Source organism: Otolemur garnettii, unplaced genomic scaffold (assembly GCF_000181295.1).
Source record: "Otolemur garnettii isolate 467f Iridium unplaced genomic scaffold, OtoGar3 scaffold00111, whole genome shotgun sequence".
NCBI classification, from domain to species: Eukaryota; Metazoa; Chordata; class Mammalia; order Primates; family Galagidae; genus Otolemur; species Otolemur garnettii.
The window spans coordinates 2,018,918-2,041,777 of record NW_003852506.1 but is presented as its reverse complement, the minus strand read 5'-3'; the positions used below and the strand labels follow the sequence as shown (position 1 = coordinate 2,041,777).

At 40.6% G+C, this 22,860-nt stretch overlaps 1 protein-coding gene across 4 annotated transcripts in view; it reads left to right on the top strand.

Moving 5' to 3' along the window:
* Positions 1-22,860, top strand: part of ITSN1 (intersectin 1) — a 228,435-nt gene that overhangs the window by 147,219 nt on the left and 58,356 nt on the right. For all 4 annotated transcript variants that reach the window (XM_023517462.1, XM_023517461.1, XM_023517459.1 and 1 more), the window contains exons 19-23: positions 192-313; positions 10,980-11,227; positions 13,291-13,450; positions 17,672-17,877; positions 18,650-18,732. In XM_023517462.1, coding sequence (XP_023373230.1) covers positions 192-313; positions 10,980-11,227; positions 13,291-13,450; positions 17,672-17,877; positions 18,650-18,732 — 819 coding nt within the window. The remainder of the gene's footprint in view (positions 1-191; positions 314-10,979; positions 11,228-13,290; positions 13,451-17,671; positions 17,878-18,649; positions 18,733-22,860) is intronic.

The window sequence follows — 22,860 nt, the reverse complement described above, 5'->3', positions numbered from 1 at the left end:
AGTCTGCTAATGAACTCTCTGATGGGTTTGAGATGTTGACATCAGATTTGGCTCACTGCATGATGGAAGTAGTTCAGATGTTAAGGTAGGCAATAGAGGACATTTCAGTTGCTTGGCTTGTCAAAAATTTGTGTTCCCTGTAATCATTGATTTTTGTTCCCTCTCCCCTTCCCAACCCGTTTTGTAAACAGAAAAAGGTCCACTAACCATTTCCGCACAGGAGAATGTGAAAGTGGTGTACTACCGAGCACTGTACCCCTTTGAATCCAGAAGTCATGATGAAATCACTATCCAGCCGGGAGACATAGTCATGGTAAGAAAGAGTCCAGCCAGAGTGTCATGTCTGTTGAGGATTGGCATCTGGCCTCTTTTTTGCTCTTCTTTGACAGTTGGGAAATTATCAGTGAATGTGAGACCCAATCATCCAGCATTTAGGTTTTTGAAGGATAGTAATATAAGCTCAATCTTCCTTTACTATCAGAATGAACGATGGCATTTAAAAAAAAAATACTCATTTCACTTTAAAACAGAATTGGTAAAGACAACGTGTTCTTACTCTATTTTTAAATCTATGAATGCCTGGTAATTTTGGAGTTTAGATTGCTCCTTACATACTATAAATATATAATGTATCTATGATATCTATTATGAGTCTTTAAGAAATAGTTCTACATGCAAAATACTGTATCGTTAGTCCATAATCGACAATAACTTTTTATCTTTGAGTCAAAGCATGTTTTTTCCTTTTAATTGTGTGAACTTTGAATTATATAAAAAACAATGAAATAGTTAATCTACTTTCCTACTCCATAAATTAAAAGAGAAAAAATTCTCAATTTTGCTTTGTTATAGTTGAATGCCTTTATCTATAATAATCATCTTAGGGTTGTGACTAAATCTGTAGGAACCAATTTAGAAAAGAAAATAAAGCAATCTAGTTGCCCTAAATTATTTTCTAAAAGAAAACAGTAGTTATTTAATCTAGTTATTCATTTAAGAATAAGAGACCTAGAAGTGGTGAAACTTTCTATTACTTGGAGTGCTTTTTTTAAGGATGGAAATGGTTTAGAATTTCTCAAGGACTATGAAAGTTAAGAATTGAGACAAACCTCTTTCTTGAGCCCAAGAGTTTAAGGTTGCTATGACCAATGACACCACAGCACTTAACCAGGGGAACAGAGTAAGACTCTGTCTCCAAAAAAAAGAATTGAAATAAACCTCTTTTCTCACCCACTTCTATATGTCTTTGAAGTATAACGAGTTGGACAGGTCATTATACCATTACTCAGGCATTTGTCTTGCATGCACCCATCATATCTCTTTGTGAAGAATATATGGACCAAAATACGTAGAAAAAACAATGTGTTTGGCACTCAGAGAAATCAGTCCTCCCTTTCTTTTCCCGATAGCTGCTTTCTCTGTAATTACCATGGGCTAGAATGGTCAAGGCTAAAGTTCCCAAATCTTTTTTTTTTTTTTTTTTTGTAATTTTTGGCAGGGCCAGTCTTGAACCCACCACCCCTGGTATATGGGGCTGGCGTCCTACTCCTTGAGCCACTGGTGCCACCTAGTTCCCAAATCTTTAACAGTCAAAATCACCTTAATAACAGAAACATCTTCACTAGCACTCTCAGAGTTTGAGACTAGTTTGAGCCAGAGCAAGACCTTGTCTCTAAAAATACCCAGGCGTTGTGGTGGGAGCCTGTAGTCCCAGCTCCTTTTGAAGCTGAGGCAAGAGAATCACTTGAGGCCAAGAGTCTGAGGTTGCTGTGAGCTGTGATGCCACAGCATTCTACCCAGGGTGACAAAGTGAGACTCTGTCTCCCCCCCATAAAAAAGTCTTCAAATGTACTCCATGCCTACTGAATGCCTAGAGCATGCTGAGTGCCAGCCTCACTCACTCTTTACAGAAAAAACTGTTGGTTTCTTTAAGTTTGGACACACCACCCCTGTGAATGTGAACAGTGACTCGAGCCAGCAGTGGTGTGTTACCATCTCTCTTCTGACTTCACCATCTCCTATTCCCTGCACTGTATTTCCTCATGGCCCCAAACTTCTTTACTCATACTGCTGCATACATGAAATAGCTTGTCTTTTAAAGCCGCTTAATTATAAAATAAATAAATAACGATGCAATAGTGGGAATCTAAAATTTCTAAAAATACAAGGTAACATTGTATTTCATTTTCATAGGGACCTCATGATTCTTTTTTGTCACTATAAAAAAAGCCTAATGTTTTTTGAAACTGGATTTTGTTGCAACACAAGGTGCAGAAAAGTAGCACTTCTTAAAATGAGGCAATATTATGAAATGTTATGATAAGGAAATGTTAGCGGTGATCTATATTTTAATGAGAAAGTATTGCTCTTTTTCTGGAACATACTCAGGTCTGCCCCTGTGATTCTAGTCCTCTTACAATGATATGAATCCTTTTCCTTGAATTCGCTACTTAACCACCAGCTTATTTTGTTTAGATGAGTAGAGTTTAGATATGCTGTAAGAATAAAGTATTTCATTAAATATTATTTTGCCTTGCTTTCAAACCTTTGCTTTCCTGGTGGAGGTTAAAGGGGAATGGGTAAGTCCTAACTGTCAGGAAGTCTGCATCTTATTAAATGTTTTGTTCCTTTAAATCACTTTAATTCCGTGTGAATACACATATCTTTGGGTGTTGTCGTGGCAGTAAAAATATGTTTTGAGTCTGTGTAGTAGGTGTGTTTTTAAAAGGAATAAAATAAAGTTATAAATCTTCTGAGTTTGTGTACTAGGTTTCTATTTGCTAGATACCATTTAAGGACTTAATTTGAAGGCTCTGTATTTGGCAAATGATTAGGTCAAATCTCCATCTCAGGCCATGGATAAGAGAAGTTCCAAGTAGATTTAAACTTGAAAGATAAAATTCTAGGGGGAAAAAAACAACATTTCTTTAGGAGAATATTAGAATAATTTTCTGGTGAAGAAAAGCCTTTCTAAGCTATAAAAACCAGAAGCCATAAAAGGCAAAAAATGGATAGATCTAACAACATACAAATATTAAAATTTCTATTTTGTAAAATACATGAAAGGTCAAAGGTTACTAGCCATTCTACATAAAGACTTTGGGTCTTGAAAGAGACCTACAGCCTTAGACATGTCAGGAAAGAGCAGGAAGGAACAGTCACAGATGAAGAAAAGTAAAAAGTAAGTTTTTTAAAAAATAAATAAAGGATGCTTAACTTCATGGGTGAGCAGGAAAAATGTGGGATAAAAACCCAAGACAGCATTGTTTCTTCATCAAGTGAGCAAGTTTAAAAGTTTGATAATGTCTAGCTTTGGCAAAAGTCTAGGGAAGCGGATGTAGTATATATCATCAGCATGGTTGTATAAATTGGTTAAGCTGTTTGGAGGGTAACTCACAATGTCTATTCACACTTATAATTCTTATTCCCCTTGACCCAGGAATTCTGTTTTTTCTCCTCCTCTAGGCCCATTGTGGGCATATACATAAATACATTGCACATGAATGTTCACTGCAATATTATTGGTGAAAGCATAAAAGAGAAAACAGCCCAATATCCATCAGTGAAGGGATGGTTTAAGCAAATTAGGATACAGTTTAAAAAACTAAATAGATCTGCATATGCAGATAAGATCTCCAATTAAAAAGCAGAAGCAATGCCAGGTGCAGTGATTCACACCTATATTCTGGAAAGCCAAGGCGGGAGGATCAGTTGAGCTCAGGAGTTGGAGACCAACCTAAGCAACAGTGAGAGCCCATCTCTACTTAAAAAAAAAAAAAAAAAAAAAAAAACCAGAATCACTAACCAGGTGTGATGGTGCACACCTGTGGTCCCACCTCCTCACAAGGCTCAGGCAAGAGGATTGCTTTAGCCCGAGAGTTTGAGGTTGCTATGAGGTATGGTGCTGCTACACTCTACCCAGGGGGACAGAGGAAGACTCTGTCTCAAAAAAAATAAAAAGCAGAAGCAATACTTGAAGTATAATTGCTTTTTGGCTAAAAGTAAAATTGTATGAGTCCATGTGATTGAAATATATACATCTAACTGTTAATGGCTACCACTGGTCAATAAAGAAGAGGATTTCATGCTGAATTTTATCTACTTCTATATTATTTTCATATTTATAAATGTATCACATTTGTAATTTTTAATAAAACTAAAAATAAATCAAACATCAAAAACAAGTATAACAGAGAATGTCTACCCAGGACTGAAATAGTGTTTACTTTCTCTCAGACATCCCGAATATGTAATGAAATGTGGAATGTACTACTGGACATAGTTTATTGACTTGTTGAAAGGGTAGCAGTGTCACTGTTTTATACTACAAAATGCATTGTGATGCTCCAGGCACCATTCAACTGTATTATCTTTGTGAGAACAACAAGCAGTGCAAAAAGATGAAAATGGACATGTAATTCCAGCAGGGTTTTGGATTTTTTTAATTTCATGTAGTTTGTAGTAAAGAAACAAGAACATGAAAATCATATAGTAGAACATTACTTGTCAGTCTCATGGTCAGATAATCAGGAGTTCACTTTTATTGTAGGCACAGATAGCAGATTCCCAGGTTTCTCAAACTTCTTTGAATAGCTAACTATATGTGTTAGATGTTTAAAAGTCCAACAGTGTTTCCTTTTTAAATACAGGCAGTCAGGAGGGAAGGAGTTTTTAAAAATAACTTCCTTTTATTTTTATTTCTTTTTTGAGGCAGAGTCTCACTCTGTCGCCCTCCATAGAGTGCTGTGGTGGTGTAGCTCACAGCATCCTTCAACTCTTGGGCTCAAGTGATTCTCTTGCCTCAGCTTCCCAAGTAGCTAGCTCGGACTAGAGGCATCTGCCACAACACCCACATATTTTTAGAGACGGGGTCTCGCTCTGGCTCAAGCTGGTCTCAAACCTGTGAGCTCAGGGCAATGCACCCACTTCAGCCTCCCAAAGTGCTAGGATTAAAGATAGGCATAAGCCACCACACCCAGCCTAAAACATTTTGCTTTTAGAAAAACTTGATTATTAGTCCAGTTTTCGTGGTTAACAAAAATTGTATGTGATTTCTTATTATAGTCCTATTCTAAATGTCGTTGATAAATACAAGATGAGGCCAGGTGCCATACCTCATGCCTATAATCCTAGTGCTCTGGGTGGCCGAGGTGGGTGGATTGCCTAAGCTCAGGAGTTTGAAACCAGCCTGAGAGTGAGACCTCCTCTCTAAAAGAAAAAGCTGAATGTTGTGGCAGTTGCCTGTAGTTCCAGCTACTTGGGAGGCTGAGGCAAGAGAATCACTTAAGCCCAAGAGTTGGAGGTTACTATGATCTGTGATGCCAGGGCACTCTACTGAGGGTGACAAAGTGAGATTCTGTCTCAAAGAAAAAAAAAGTCTGCCATTCTATGTTAAAATCTTTTTAGAAAAATAAGGAAGGCTCGGCGCCTATAGCTCAACCGGCTAAGGCGCCAGCCACGTACACCTAAGGTGGCGGGTTCGAATCCCCAGCCCGGACCCGCCAAACAACAATGACGGCTGCAACCAAAAAATAGCCGGGCGTTGTGGCGGGCGCCTGTGGTCCCAGCTACTTGGGAGGCGGAGGCAAGAGACTCGCTTGAGCCCAGGAGTTGGAGGTTGCTGTGAGCTGTAATGCCACGGCACTCTACCCAGGGGGAAAGCTTGAGGCTCTGTCTCAAAAAAAAAAAAAAAAAGAAAAAGAAAAATAAGGAGAAATTCATGAAAACCCAATATGCGCTGAAGTTCTCAATGAATATTCACTAACTCTGCTAGGAATTTAAAAGAGGAAAGGATGGCTCGGTGCCACATACACCAAAGGTGGTGGGTTCGAGCCCAGCCTGGGCCTGCTAATAACCAATGACAACTGCAACCGAAATTATAGCCGGGCATTGTGGCAGACACCTGTAGTCCCAGCTACTCAGGAGGCTGAGGCAGGAGAATTGCTTAAGCCCAAGAGTTTGAGGTTGCTGTCACACTCTACTGAGGGTGACATAGTGAAACTCTGTCTCAAAAATAAATAAATAAATAAATAAATAAATAAAAGAAAAGAGGAAAGGAATCAGAGGAAGGGAAAGGAACTGATGTACCTTTCCTTTAAAAAGACTACTTTTTAAAAAATTTTTTCTTTTCTTTTTCTTTTTCTTTTTTTTTTAATTTAAATGGAGCTGAAGTCTTGCTGTTTCAGGCTGATTTGAACCCCATACTTAAGTTATCCTCCCTCCTCCCAAAGCACTGGGATTGCAAGCACAAGCCATCATGCCCAGCCAAGACTTATAAATGGAAGCTTTTTTGTTGAGTTTGACCTTGATGGCTAAGGCTTGGATTTTTTAAAAATATATGGCCTCTCACCTTATCTAGAGTTCTCAGTACTCAGGGAGTGAATAAATCAATTTGATACCCATAACATATTGGAAAAGCAAAAGAAATGGGAAGACTTATGCTCAATGCTGTTCTGTTGAGGTTTATCTTAAGAGCACAGGCTGATCATCTAAATGGTTGTCCTTAGATTGGTGCAGGACTGGGGGCATTTGCATTGCCTAGGGAGCTTCAAGAAAGATAACCATGCCAAGGCTCACCCCCAGAGATTTCTGGATACTTGTAATTCATCATAGTATTCAAAAGTCTCACCAGGTGATTCTGTTAAAGGGTTTGGTTCAAGAACCACTGTGCTAACCTAATCTCTTTTTACTGTCATGGCTAATCCTAAATAATTTCTGAAAAATAATCCCCTCTTCATTTTTATTTTATTTTTGAGACAGGGTCTTCCTCTATGTCCCAGGATAAAGTCCAGTGGCCTCATCATAGTTCATTGCAACAGCTAGTCAATTCATTCTGGAAACTGTCTTGTAACAGCTTGAACTTACACTTTTTCTTTTTCTTTTGGTGGACAGTTTGGTTTTTGGTTTTGGTTTTGTTTTTTAGTGTAGTCAGCAATGCCATTTTCATCTACTTTCTTTAGATTTCCATAAATTTAACATCTGAGCTCAGCCATAACATCAGTGCTGTTTTGAGGGACCAGTATGTATATATGATTATAGGGATGGGTCAAGGCTATTTTATAATAAAGTTTTATTGGAACACAGCCCAGGCTTGTTGGCTCATATATATATATCGTCCAAGCTGCTTTTGTGCTGCAAGTGAGAAATTGCAATAGAAGAAAAATTTGCTGACCTCTAAGTTAGAGCTTTAGCAGTTCTTTTTTTTTGAGACAGAGTCTCATGCTGTCACCCTGGCTAGATGCTGTGGCATCATAGCTCACAGCAAACTGTTGGGCTCAAGCGATCCTCTTGCCTCAGTTTTTCTGTTTTGTTTTAAGTAGAGATGGGGTCTTGTTTTGCTCAGGCAGATCTTGAACTCCTGAGCTCAAGCAATCCACCTGCCTCGGCCTCCCAGAGTGCTGGGATTGCAGGAGTGAGCTACACTCAGCCTAAATTAGAGCTTTAGGAAAGAGTTCTAGTATCTTCATCAAGGAGTTTATGGGCAAAGCTTATATTTCAAAACTGGCATATTCATGAAACATATGCCGATACCAGCACTCCTTAGCACATTTCTCTCAGCCATGACCAGCTGGTCTGTGCACACCGTTGAAAGCTGTTCAGTCTCCTGGTTTGTCATACTCTGTGAGAGAAAATGGGATCTGTTTCCCTCCTTTGTGGCAAAGTCTGAGGTTTTAAGAATGTTAATACTACCTAATGAAAACAGCAGCCATTGAGCATATAAACATTGACAAGAGAGGCAAAGTATTATTAGGCTTTCGCCAAATGAACTTAAACCTAAAAGCTACTCTGTACATTTCACCATTGCATCAGTGACCTATAACATACAGTGTATAATTACTAATATTTTATAGATAAGGTCTGTAATATAGTCCCAGAAATGGGATATCTGGGGGTTGTACTTCCCTTTAGTGATATTTCACTAGAATTACCCCAAATAGTGTGGTACATTGCAGTGGGCCTGGTTAAATGGAATTGTGTTAGAACCAAAACTGTTACTAATAAAACACCCCCTTTATAATCACTCGTGGGTGAATATAGTTTATGTAAAAGCCACATTGTAGCTGCCATGTCACAAAGAAGTTCATGTACCTGACTTCTTGGTCTACTGTAATCTTATGTTTTCTAAGATTGGAGTAGTATGTCTAAAATTTCCCACATCCAGGAAGAAGTATTTCTCATTTTCCTATTTGGCCTCTGTGCTTTTTCCTAAGTGGTTAATTTAATTTAGATGTTGAGCATTTCTATTATATCCTCTGAACCTTAAAATTAAAATATAATTCATTAAAATTAATAGATTCCTATTAAGCATAAATGAAGCTAATTGAGATTCTTGTTTGGGCTGTTGTTGAAACCAGTGAATTTCCTTGGTCAAAAGTGAAATACTGACTTCATTGTTATCCTTAGGGTTGGGAGAAGCTCTTGTTTGCAGAAGTAAGAGGCTGAGGTGGCCCCTCTCCCGTGCAAGTCCAGCACTGGCAGTGACACAGCACATTCATATCTGGGGACAGGCTGGGGGTGATGGTTAACTAGGATAGAAGCTCGACCTGACCATAGGGTGGGATATTTCTTTGGGGTTTCAGATCACATTCCACATGTCTGACAGAAGTCTTAGTAATCTGATGAGACCCTTATCTCCCGGGGGTGACACTGGGTCATAGGACATAATTAAGTAAAGCAGCTGACATTTGAAGCAGTCCAAATTGGACAGACCTATAGGAGTTCCAAAGAGGTAGTGATTGGACAGACCTGTAGGAGTTCCAGAGAGGTAGTGATCGAGGATTGACTTGAACTCCTTGCCCTCAACCTCTCCCTCCCGACCCCAACCACAGTACAGAGAAGCTAAGAGAGATTGTTACCTAGAACTAGAGTAAAGTAGAGATGGGGCTTTTAGAGCAAGATAAAAGCCCAAATAGGAGAACAATAGCACAAAGTCAGAGCTGGACAACAGGAGAGATGGCTTTACAATTTCTGTCATTAAACACTTCTGTCCTAAGGAGTAGTCTAAGTATTTGTCAGTCCTCACAGTGAGCATCATTTTAAGACAGTTACTGATATTATCCCCATATTACAAGTGAAGAAACTGAGGCATCATGACATTAAATTTACCCAAAGTTGACCAGTTAATAAATGGTGGAACTAGTATTTAAATTGAGGCAGTCTAATTGCAGAGCTCTATTTTTGATCCTTAGACTCTGTACTCTTGACATTCAATTACTGAGCGTTTGACTCAAGTTTCTAGCTCACCCTGCCTGACCTCACCTTTGGTCTTAGAATAGAGGGGCTGAGTTTGGCTGTTGAACCTACTGAGAAGTGTGGGAGGCCCTGGTACAACCTGGCTCAAATAGAAGCAGCTATGTTTCCAGGGCAGAGCAGCTGCAGGATTACAGTATGCGTTATTACGCCCGGGAAACAAACAGGGAATGAAAAGCATCTAGCCATTTGAGTTTAGCATAGAAGAAGATCCAAGTGGAAAAAATGTTATCCTAAATCCTCATTTGCAGAAACAGTTGAGGCTGCCCAGAGAAAAGACAGTAAGAGCAAAACAATGAAGGGAGTTGGCCAAAAAGTGGCTAATGTGTTCACCTGGGTATAAGGATGAGCGCGAATGAAAGAAGTGTAAGGAAAAAGTTGAACCTTTGGAGCCATTGCCGGGGTTTATCTGAGGAAGCTCTCTTTGGGTTGTTTGGAGAATTCTCAGCTTTCAAAATTGCTTTTATCCATGACAATAAAGATTGTCTAAAGTGGATCAGCAAGCGGGCAACCCCTACTTGCTGATTATTTTGCAAGTAACACACAGGATTAAGTAGTAAAAGACTTGTAGTCTACCTTCTCCACCCCATCTCAAGCTTCTCTTTATTCAAATGAGCTAATAAGTAGTATACCCTGTTACTCACTCTGTGTTGAGTACAGATACCTATTTGGTTTGTTGATGGCTTTTGGCTTTATTTTTTTTAACTGAGTACTTAAAAGGATTCAGTATTGGATAAGGATCTGGTATTTTGCCAGGTTTTTGAAAATCATTGTTGCTTAAAAACCTATCACCTGTTTTGTGATTTCTAAACAGCAGCATTAATGTCCAATGACGTGTTAAAGGTCTAACCTCCGTAGCCAATATATGAAAGAGTAAAAATTAGATAAGCTCCCTGGTAGATAGATTCTTATGTGACTTACAGTAATGAAAATGATTAATGCTGAATGTGATTGTCCTCCATTCTCTTATTGCTCATAAAATAGTGGGGGTAAAGATAAATAGAATCATTCTGGTCATTTGGGATGATCCTTTTGAGTCAGAGAATTAAAATACAAACATTAGAAGCACTTGGTATAATAAATAGCCCTGAAATTTTGAAACAACAAAATTCTATATTCTCATGTATAGTTTTGTGAATATTAAAGTTAAGTTTGTACAAAAGAAAATTATAGCACCTTAATACAATTGCTTGCTGTAAATAATCACTTCCTTAATTTCCTCATCGTGTATCTCTGGAGTTTTTAGCTAAACTCAGCAGCCAGCTTTGCTTCCCCTAGAAATGATTACTAAGGCTGTATTTTTTATCTTCCTTATCCCTGCACTGAATAAATACTACTTCATTATTGGAAGCTTTTAGAGTATTAAATTAATATTGATTATACCCTTTGCTTTCAACTTAATAAACCTAAATTAAATTGTTTTTAATAATTACATGATTTCCTAAGTGATGAAGCTTGAACATAAACCTCATGCCCTTATCTCAACTGCCATTATTAGAACGGGGGAGGCTTTTAAAAAATGCAAAGATAAGAACTTGAATTATAGTACTTGCCATTTTTCCTCAGTTAATGTGTAGAGAGCATTTTTCCAGAGCAAATAAATTTCTATGCCATATATCAGTCTAAAGGGGACAGAGGCCTAGGGACTTAGGGCTTTGTTGTGGTAGAATGTTGGGTGTATTCAGGATTGATTGGGTTCCACTTAAATTAAACTTACGACTTTCCCACAGGTGGATGAAAGCCAAACTGGAGAACCCGGATGGCTTGGCGGAGAATTAAAGGGAAAGACAGGCTGGTTCCCGGCAAACTATGCAGAGAAAATCCCAGAAAATGAGGTTCCCGCTCCAGTCAAACCAGTGACTGATCTGACGTCCGCCCCCGCCCCGAAACTGGCTTTGCGTGAGACCCCTGCTCCTTTGGCTGTGACTTCTTCAGAGCCCTCCACGACCCCCAACAACTGGGCTGACTTCAGCTCCACGTAGGTGTAGACATGCTTATTCTGCCAATTTTCAAAATCCCAATTTAGTCGCCTTTCATTTTTTCCTTCTGAATGTTTTCATAATCTTGGACTGTCCCTCTCTGTAAAGGAGCTGGCTTATTTTCATTTCCCCTTTCTCCATCTGCCAAATTGGGGATCACAGTCTCTGAACTGGATTTAATGATACCGTTGGCCAACAATGATTTTACCCCAGTACAAAATAAAGCCTGTTATCTGTTTTGTTCAATAGTTTATTTGTACCTTTCATTCATGTAGAAGAAATGGAGAAATACTGTTTACTAATAATGTTTTGAGATTCATGTCAGTCAGCAAATATTCAGTCATTTCCTGCATGCAAATAGTACTATTTTGCTGGGCAGAAGCAGAAATTGAATTTAGTCATGTGGCTTTGAATAAGATAGAAAGCTGTTTCCTTGAAAGCTTCCCGCTGTCATTAGTCTTATACAAACGTAGAGGGGAATGAAGAGGTGCCTGCCCTTGGCCGTTGTTAATTCTGTGCCCGGGTTCATCAGGAAATGGCATTTTAAAAAGCGTGTAAGCAGAGGTTTGTAATGACAGATGAAAGTGCTGTCAAACTTTCAGTCACAGGGCCATGACCTATATATACAGTTGTCTAAAATTATTTTCTACTAGGATACAAGTAAGAGTGATTTGAATAAGAGGTGTTTTAAATTTTTTTTCAAGTCTAATCATCTTTCAGAAGAAACAAATCGAAGGCAAGGAATCAAGACGTATTGCTGGAGAAAGATCAGATGGAACAAGTAGAGGGAAGAAAGGAGAATAATGACCCAGGGCAGGAGGAAGTGGAGGGAAGGATGTAAGGAATAGCAAGTTTTTCATACTTATATTTTCATATAAAAAGTTGAAGGTGCTAAAGAAGTTCCTCTCTATCTAATCTCTGCTTAAAAAAAAAAAGCCTCCCATTAGCATGACTTCCAAGTTGAAGCTTTTCCTTCCGCTTTTGTTTTGATTTTGTTTTCTTTTTTAAAAATTCTTTTAGAGACCTAGCAGGGATGGGGGTGGGGGGCTGTCTTGCTGTGTGGCCCAGGCGGCCTACAACTCCTGGGGTCAAGTGGTCTCGCTTCCTCAGCCTCCCGAGTAGCTGCGACTACAGTTGCCCAGCACACCCGGCTTCCCTTCCTCTTTTGATCTTGATTAAAAAGTTTTGACTTTTTAAACGAAAGCTTAGGCTAAAATAGAAGGCTAATGCCATGGTTCTCAGGATTTATTTTTGCCATGGATCAGGTCAGTTTGACTCTCTTCCTCAGTAAATGTGTGCTGTGAAGTTTTCCTGTGCTGTGAAGTTTTCCTGCTATAATTATGGGCATTTTATTTTTCAAACCACAAATCAGGATGTGTAACCTAACAAAGGAGTTATAATACATTCATTTTCAAATGTATTTGTATGTCTTGTAGAGGTAAAAAATAAATTGCATTTAGATCTGCACTCATCAAGATGTGTTTATCTAAAATTATAAAATAACAAATGTCCTTGAGATCCAGGGCACCTGGTTGCTCTGAGGATGCCATTTGTAATTACCAGGGGGTTTAGGCCCATGACAAGTGCTGACTGCAGGGTGGGGCGGAGAAATGGTCTTGAGAAGCTCCAGCTGCCTGGCTGGCATGTTTTCATACATGGCATTTAACTTCTTTTTTTTTTTTTCACTCAGCTATTGTTATGACAAATGATGATAGTGATCATTGAGCGTGTTTCTCTGGTTCTTTAGAGTTCATGCGACCCTCACAACTAACCATAAGTGGCAGAATATTGTTCCCATTTTACCGATGTCCCTAGTGTGTGGAGCCCAGTGCTATCCTGCGATTCCTCTGCTAGGTGTATATCCAAAAGATCAAAATCGCTTTATAACTAAGCCCAGTGCTCTCTCCCGCTCCTCACACTTTAACCGTAGAGGGCTGTGAGAATGTACTGGATGCGTGATGGCCTCTACTGTGCCATCTTGGGGTATTTCGGTACTGTGGGTAAAGAGCTGGCATGTTGGGAAGGGCTCACTATTTATGGGGTGGCATGCTTTTCCCTCCAGGTGGCCAACCAGCACAAATGAGAAACCAGAAACGGATAACTGGGATGCGTGGGCAGCCCAGCCCTCTCTCACTGTTCCCGGTGCTGGCCAGTTAAGGCAGAGGTCAGCCTTCACTCCAGCCACGGCCACCGGCTCCTCCCCATCTCCTGTGCTCGGCCAGGTAAAGGCAGCCAGCGGGAGTGTGAAGATTTAGCGTGCCATCTGGTGCCAATGACTTCAGCAGATGCTTGCTGGTAGCGTCACTTGGGACTTAGCCTTGTTGTGTGTATCAGGGTTGGCTGGCAGGTGGGATCTGGTTCTGGAGCCTGGAATCTTCAGTGAATAGCCAGAGTTCAGAGGGAGTAGACTTCTGCCTGGGATGGTTGATCAGGGAAGCTTCACTACAGAAGTGGCATTTGAGCTGCATCTTGACCAGAGGGTAAGATCTTAACTGGAAAATGGAAAGGGCTGGCATGTCAGACAGAAAGTGCTGGAAAGAGAGAGACTTCAGGCAGAAAATAAGAGTTTGTTTAAGGAAAATTGTGGGTCACTCCATTTGGCTAGACTACTGAGTTTTATCACAAAAGATTGACTGATGGTAGATTAATGGGAAGCTCAGAAAAGCCCTGCTCAGGAAGAAAAGATAATGGTGGTTCTTCTGAATATTTCTCCTTTGTGTAATACAATGAAGATAAAGGAATGAAATTTCTATAAAATCAAGCCACAGGGCAGAAGCGCATCAGGGAGATGGGACAGTTTCTGATCTGGGAAGAGAGGGAGTGCAGGCAGGTTACAGTGGAGGCCTGAACTCAGCTGAGTTCATGTTCAAGCAGGGAGGTGCTGATGGAAGTGGCAGTGGAGAGCGCGTGGGAGGGAGAGTAACAAGGGCAGAGCCACAACCTGTGGGAGCCAAAGGAAAGGCACAATGGCTGGGATGGAGAAAAAAGGTTCAACTTCAAGGAACACAAGGCAGGCAGAAAGAGAAATGGACATTAGTTAGAGGGAAGAGTTGGTTTTTAGACATGTTGAGTGATGGTGAAAGACACCCAGGTGGTGGCCAATGGGGCACAGCTAATAGGGTGGAAGAGGGCAAGTCTGGGGGTGGAGGGAGAGCCACTTGCCTCCAGAACACACTCATATCTAAGGAAACACAGGGGGTCAGCCAAGGAGAGACAGCGTGGGGGAAATAGCAAGTCCACAGATGCCTCTATGTCCTTGGCCTGGAACAGTAGGAGGTGGCTTAGCAGGAAATGTCACTTTCCTTTGCGGCTATCCTGGCTCAGCATGAAACATGTGTCACATGCTCAGTCGTGGTGGTTCTGTGATGGAGGTGAGAGTTGTTCCAGAAAGTGGGGTGGAGGGATATTGCTGTGATCAAAGAAGAGACCATTCAGTGTGGCAGTAGGGCAGCGCTGTGACCTAGGAAGGAGCAGGACGTGGCCCAGCTGCAGGGGGCAAAAGGAAATGAGTGGGGAGAAAGTGGAAAAATGGTAAGGGGAGGGGCAGAGTGGAGGGACCTTGGGCAAGGCACGAGCCAACCATGCTGTCGGTGGAGGCGAGGATCGAAGACTGGGGTGTCAGAGGATGCAACCAGTGTGAGGTGGGCACAGTGCGGAAAGCACAGAAAAGAAAAATGGGTGGTGTTCTGGGTGAGGAATGGTGAAGAGAGGATGGAGAAGATAAGAGAAGAATGAAATCGGGGAGGCTACATGGTGGCGTTCTCAGTAAGCCCCGGGGCCTGCGGAGGACAGCAGAAGTTTGAAGCCAAGGGTGGGCAGATCTGGAATGTGACAGAGAGGAGTGTAGAGCTGCCTGGTGTAGTAACTGACCACTGCACATAGTCTCAGCTGAGCAGGGCTTCACAGCTTGGGCCTAGGAATAAGAATGGTAAATGCAACCCATTGCTGTATTATCACTGCTGTAGCAATATGATGCACAGATCCTGTTAACTTTTTTTTTTTTTTTTGAGACAGAGTCTCACTATCTCACCCTCGGTAGAGTGCTGTGGCATCACAGCTCACAGCAACCTGAAACTCTTGGGCTTAGGCGATTCTCTTGCCTCAGCCTCCCAAGTAGCTGGTTCTATGAGCACCCGCCACAATGCCCGCCTATTTTTTTGTTGCAGGTGTCAATGTTGTTTAGCTGCTCTGGGCCGGGTTCCAACCCACCTGCCTCGGTGTATGTGGTGGTGCCTTAACCACTGAGCAACAGGCACCTAGCCCTATTAACCTTTCTTAACAACTTTTTGAAGAAATGATCATCTGTTTTGCAGATGTGAAAACTGAGGCTTGGAGAGACCAATCAATTATCAAGATCACACAGTTAGTAAGAGACAGGCCTGGATTCCAACCTAGAGTGTATGTCCTGTCCCACCCAGGCTAGGCTCACTGGGGCCCGCCCACGTGAAATGGTGGACGAGGCAGACCCAGGGCAGAGTTCTCAGAGTTGAAGTGGCTGACCCTGGACCCCGATCCTGGCAGGAAAATCTGTAGAAGTGACTGAGTGGATTAGACAGTGAGGTAGGGCTGTGGGCTCCGCAGTGATAAGGGCGTGAGGTTCCCTGCAAGAGAGAGAAATGGAAGTTCACAAATACAAGGTCTTGGGAGTGTTTGAAATCCAGAGAAACCCTCCAGTTATGAGGCACTTGAAGGAGTGTGTGGGAAAATGGAAGGAAACAGGGGTGCTGTAGGTTTAAAAAGGTGGGAAGCCACAAAGACCAGGGCTTAGAGCTTATCAGCATAGACCCGAAACAATGCTCCATTTATCAGACATAATCATAACTTAATTTTGGTATAAAAATAACTTAAAAGACAATTACAAATCTGAATTTCTTTGGGTCTTAGACTTCCTTCTTGTCCAATCACGTATACAATTGAAAATTGACATGATTTTACTTTTTAGTCAATGCTTTAAGAAGTTTTAATGGTTTTATGTTGTATTTCTGGAAAAGATAATAAACGCCTCACCCTGCCTTTGCAGCATCACCTCCTCCTGCACCCCTCCCTGAGACTAGGCCACATGCAGCCCCGGACTGTGCTCTGCTTCCCGGACCCTTTGCAGTATTCCACCTCGAGGCCTTTGCGCGTGCTGTGCCCTCGGCCTGGAGTGCCGCTCCTCCGAAGCCCTAGCTATCAAAATCCTCATTCTTCACGGCCCAACTCAAATACTACCCGCTCTGGGAAATTTTCCCTGATGCTCCCAGGCAGACTTCATCCCTCTTTTCTCTTTGTTCCCACAGTGAACAGTCGGGTCTTTTTAGCAACTTTCATTCTGCCGGGTGATGTCCTTGGTTGTTTTTATCTCTTTCTTCCCCATCACTTGTGAGTTACTTGCTAATACTACGTGTATCGTGCTGTCCATTTTTATAGTGCTTTATAATAAAGTGACTTACCCTAATTATTCTGAGGAGACAAAGATAATTTTCTTTATTTGAAAACAAAGTATTTTTACTCTTTTTAAAAATTTCATATTAATGTAAAGGTACATACAATTAGGTTACATTGTTTGGATTTGTTAGGTAAAGCCCAAGTTGTAGTTGAGCCCTTCACCTTGGAAATTTGCCATATACCCCTACATTGTACCTCTTAGGTGAGAACTTAACCAAATTCCCTCCCCCAAGATAATTTTTCTTTTTTTGAAACAGAGTCTCATGCTATCGCGCTGGTTAAAGTGCCATGGTTTCATAGCTTACAGCAACCTCCAACTCCTGGGCTCAAGCAATCCTCTTGCCTCAATTTTTCTATTTTTAGTAGAGTCCAGGTCTCTCTTTTGCTCAGGTTGGTCTTGAACTCATGAGCTCAAGCAATCCACCTGCCTCAGCCTCCCAGAGTACTAGGATTACAGGTTGGAGCCACCTTGCTAGGCCTGAGATAATTCTTTTTTATCTTTGTAATCTCACACAGTGCCTGGTATATAAATGTACAATAAATGGTAATTACAGTGAATTTATTTGAACCAAACCTCTACTTGTCTCAAAAGAAACTAAAGCAATACGGGGCCTGTTTCCCTGTGACCACATAAACTAAAATATCAGTTGATTGTCTCATGAAATTTCATAAAATTTGTGCTCCAGTGCTAATCATCCTCTAAAAGTCCAAATCAGGTCAGAAATAGGGACGGTGTCCTGGGCAACTGGAGAGGGACAATAGAACCAGAATATAAAAGGGACACAGCCAAGTATAACAATAACTATGACCTCCTGACTCATTTTAATAGAGAGTTCTAGATGGCCAGACAATGACTTTGCAAATAGGCTGGAAGGTTGATGCTCCCCCACCTTAGAAATGAACAATTAGGGACCCAGGGCCTTTTGTGGCTGTGTAGGCGCTCCTTGGAGAGGAGTGCCAGTGATTGATGACAAACCACAATGTAATGAGAGGTCCTTTATGTCATTCTACACAAGGGTGAAAAGGTGGAGGGACTACAAGCACAAGCCCTGTATCCTTGGAGAGCCAAAAAAGACAACCACTTAAATTTTAACAAGAATGACGTCATCACCGTCCTGGAGCAGCAAGACATGTGGTGGTTTGGAGAAGTCCAAGGCCAGAAGGGCTGGTTCCCCAAGTCCTACGTGAAACTGGTTTCAGGGCCTGTAAGGAAATCTACAAGGTATATTTGTGTTTATCTGCTTCTGTTCAATGCAAACAATATTGTACATTAAATTGTTGTTTGCACTAGTTAAGGCTCACTGTAAGGAGATTGAGGGCTCTGCCAAAGTTAGAGTGTGTGAAATCTGGAAAGGGAGCCTTCTATAGATAAGTGGTCATTTTTCTTCTCTCATAGAAACCTAGACTTCTTTTTTTTTTTTTGCAGTTTTTGGCCAGGGCTGGGCCTGAACCTGCCACCTCTGGCATATGGGGCCGGCGCCCTACTCCTTTGAACCACAGGCACCACCCTAGACTCCTTATTTTTCATTGCTTTATGTGAGAAAGAATTTTATTCTGAGACCTAGAACAATTTTGCGCATTGGTTAGAGATTATGATGCTTTTGATCCTTACTAGCCATTATTATGACAGATTTATGTGAATACCGAAAAGCCCAAACATTTAAGGCAATTGGAAGAAGGAATTATCTTTTTCATTAGGGTTTCATAGCATGAAGCCATAACAAGGTGGTTGTTTCATTATTCCAACTGTATAGATAGTTTAAAAAATTACAAGCTTTAATTACAAGATAAAAAAAAGTAAAAATATTGCTTTGAAATAGACCATAGGCTGTGTCCGGCACATAGACATAAGCTATGTTTCCAGCTTTAACTTAGCTAAGTACAACTATTTCAGCTACAGATTATTCAAAGTTTTAAAAGTTAAGCAGTTTTCATAAAAGTTAGTGTCATGTGTATCATTTTCTTTTAAGATAAAATTATTTTCCTCCTTGCAGCATGGAGTCTGGTTCTTCAGAAAGTCCTGCTAGTCTAAAGAGAGTGGCTTCCCCAGCAGCCAAGCCAGTCGTTTCCGGAGAAGGTGAGAGCCTGAATCTTTTATGTTCTTCAGAAGGGTCAAGAGCATGGTGTAAATACAAACAGTAAAATTTGAGATGAGATTGGATTTCATTTTAAAATAGACTATATTAACTTATAATCAGTAAACTCTAAGGTAAAGTGAGAGTTTAGGTCTTTACAAAAACAAAGTACTTTATGAAGCCTTCCAACGTGCTATTAGAGTTATTGATCATCAAAAACTGAATTTTCTAATTATATTTGATCATGACCCCTTGACTTTTGAAAGAGCCAGTTTGCTAAGGATCTAGTTTTCTGAGCATCTCTGTAGCTAAATTATGGTCATTACTTCCCCTAATGTAGCCTAGTCTTGTCTCACTTGATAGATAAGTATATTTTTTAAACTAACACTACAGTAGAGATCTCATAGTAACCTGAGTGCCATCTATACCATCCCCAGAAGATCAATTTCTATGTTCCATGTAAATAACCAACTTAGATTATTTAGGCCTAAAAATTTCACTATCTGTGTTTGTTACACAAATAATTAATTGCTTTCCTTCCCTATCTCTACTTTGCACACAATCCTAAGTATTATATCATATTCAAATAAACATAACCTACATAATTCAGGCCCTCCTGGTAAAAATTTCCTGTCTTTTCTACTTTCAGTACAATCAGCATCACAGCATGCATTGAAGAGTGTTGGTTTAGTTAGTCTCTCCGTGCAGAGGTCTGAACAGTGTTTTTGATTAGCCGATGTCATAACTAACCACACGTATAGACAGTTTTTTTGTGGGTACCTTTAACAAATTATATAAGGATCAAATGTTTTATTTAGTTTGTTTGCCATAATGAGATTGTTACATTCCTTAGAATCTTTGAAAAATGTGATTGTTAAAACAGTTGTTTTAATGGAGACAGCAAGGATTCAGTTTTTCTGTTTCGTTTTTTGAGATAGGCTCTTCCCCTGTCAACTGGGCTAAATGCAATGGTGTAATCACAGCTCACTGCAGCCTTAAACCCCTGGGCTCAAGCAATCCTCTTGCCTCAGCCTCTTGAGTAGCTGGGACTGCAGGCGCACACCACCATGCCCAACTAATTTATTAATTTTTTGTAGAGACAGGGTCTTACTCTACTCAGGCTGGTCTTGAATCCCATCCTCAACCAATTGTCCTACCTTAACCTCCCAAAGTACTAGGATTATAGGCATGAGCCATTCTGCCCAGCCAAGGATTAAGTTTTGGTGGTATTTCAGATTCGCAATAACAATCTTCCTTTTTCAAGAGGACTTTTTAAAGTAAAATAATTTTTTCTCAGTTTAGCTCTAAAACCTCATCATCCCTAAACAAATCCAGCATTTTACTGCATCTAAATTTTGCTATTACCATGAAAACAATTATTAGCAAAGTTCTCTATACATTCTCATTATCTTAATGACTTTTTATCCACTGTTAAGAGAACAAGACAATATGTGTGGTTAGTATAGTAAAAAACAATTACCTGCCCCCCAAGAGAAACAAACTTCAATGTCTTATATCCGGTCAAGGCTCGCTGGAGGGCTGGAGTTTGTATCTGGTGCTCCCATTTAGTGGCCCTGTAAGTGTGATCATGCCTTAGCTTCCTATCTGTAAGGTGAACATAAGAACCACCCCTTGAGGCAGGCAGTTATTCAAGGATTATGGGATTCTTCCTCTGTATAAAGCTTTTGGAACAAAGCTCAGTGAGTGCCTGCTACTTTTATTTCCTTTTGCTTCATTTCCCCGATTCCTGGTGGAGCTACTTATAGCAGGGAGCATTCTCATCAAGCAGTAGCAGGGAGGACTATTTATCTGAAATAGGTACAGACACCTCAACACTCGAGGGCTGAATAAATAGGTCACAAATGAATCGCATATACTTAAATTAAGCAACAGAATAGTTAAATTCTGATCTTAGTTGGTATATATCGCATCTGTTTTGGAATGACTTATGTATAGAAATATTAGGAAAGACTATTGGCGTTGTGGAGGGATGTGGGAGGATGTTAGCATTTGAAATTCTGGCAGAAGCTAGTTATAGTGAGCCTCTTACTAATACTGCATTGAATGGTCAAATTTTATTTATTTATTTACAGACAGAGTCTCACTTTGTGGCCCTTGGTAGAGTGCCATGATGTCACAACTCACAGCAACCTCAAACTTTTAGGCTCAGCCTCTTGAATAGCTGGGACTACAGGTGCACACCACCACACCCAGCTAATTTTTAAATTTTTTGTAAAGACAGGGTCTTGCTCTTGCTCAGGCTGGTCTTGAACTCTGAGCTCAAGCAATTCACCTGCCTCAGCCTCCCAGAGTGCTGGGATTATAAGTTTGAGCCACTGTGCCTGGCCTTGAACAATCAAATTTAAAGTAAGCTGTAAACCAAATGAAGTAGACTATCAGATTTTTTTTTTTTTGAGATGAGTTCTTGCTATGTTGCTTTGGGCTCAAGCAGTCCTCCCACCTCCGCCTCCCCAGTGGGCGGCTTTTAAAATCCTGGCTCAGGAATGGCCAGTGCCCTCTGGTAAATGGCCCATGAGAAGGGGAAACCTCTGCACATCCACTGTCTTGTCGCTGGGTTTCATTGTAACCTTAAAGCCGCCCCCTATCTGCCTCTGTCCAGGGCAGGGCAGGCAAACCTCCGTCTTTCAGTCTCCTTTATATTTTATGCTGCAGTATCAAGTTCAGCCAAAGTTCATGATTCTGAAGTTTCTTAAGCATTTTCAATGTTATTTCAAAATCTGGATCCATCTTAAAGAAAGTGACTTTTAAGTTGAGGAATCAATGGGAAAAGCCAACGATCCTATCTTAAATGGCCAAAGATGAACTAAAAAACAGTAACAGGGAACGAAGTGGAAAAGGAAGGATCGGAATATTTATTGAGAAATTAGAAAAATGAGCCTGTTAATGGAAAAAAGAATGTCCTTATTAAAGCCACCAAACTTTGATTTCCTTGTGTGGGAAATCATTTTTGCAACTTTTGCTGTGGAGGTATGCGTTACCAGAGCTGCAGGGCTAGAGACAGAGGGTCTTCTGTTTTCTCTGGAATGTTTGGGTGACCTGTGGCTGCCATGAGGTCCAGCAATCTCCACCAGAAGTTGCCACCGGCCTCGGCACATACAGGGTCAACCTTGTGAAGCTGAAGGAGGCTCCCTGTGAACCCTAGGGGCTGCCCACGCGTGCAGGGGTTGATGTTTTGTTTGCTTTAGTTTTCATCAGTACCTCCTGCAGAGGCCCTTGTAATTAGCCGCTGGGTTCTCCATACTAAATATCCGCCTATTGATCAACATTAGCCTCCACGTGAAAGCGGTATCATCTGCGGTCTTAGTGAGAAACAAATATGATCCAGCACAAAAGTGAATTTGGGGGGTAAATGATGTTTTGTATTGCTTTAAAATATACAGACAAAGGCCTACAGTGAAATGGAGAAAAAGTGGAAATAAGAAGCACGTCCCACCTTTCTACAAAGCTTTATTCTACTAGTGTAACGTCTAGGGCCTTCCCGAGTCTGTGACTTGGCACCGAGCCTTAGCGAAACCAACTAAGAGTGATGCAGGGTTCTACTTGAAAAGAAAATTTCCTCTGGAAAGTGTACCCTTCACACTCAAGACACTACTGAGTTCTTATCCTTTAAAACTAAATTACACGAATAATAAAATATGAAACCGCAATTTGTCTTTTTAACTTGTTGAGAAAGTCCTGGTTATTTTCTGGGCTTGGGTAGACAACTCCTTTTATCATTAGTCCACTCTACCAGTTTATACACTTGAATAAGTAGATACCTGTTTCTAACTAAATAATACATATATCTTCTTTTGTGTTCTAACAGCTTCGTACCATGTATGTGTATGGCATGATAGGATACTTGAATAATGAAAGCAGTGTGTCTAATTTACATAAAGGATATACTAATGTACTTCATCTAAAAAATTTCTACAATTATGACTTGAGATCTTCAAAACTGAAATGCAGATATTTGATGTACATACCAAGAGCCTGTTGGTGAAAACATCTGACCCAGTGCTCAGTACAAAGTAGTAGGTACTAAGTAACTGTTAGTTAAGATTAAACATAATAGCCATTTTCATTTAAAAAGAAATCATGACACTAAATCACAGGTCACTCTGGGTACT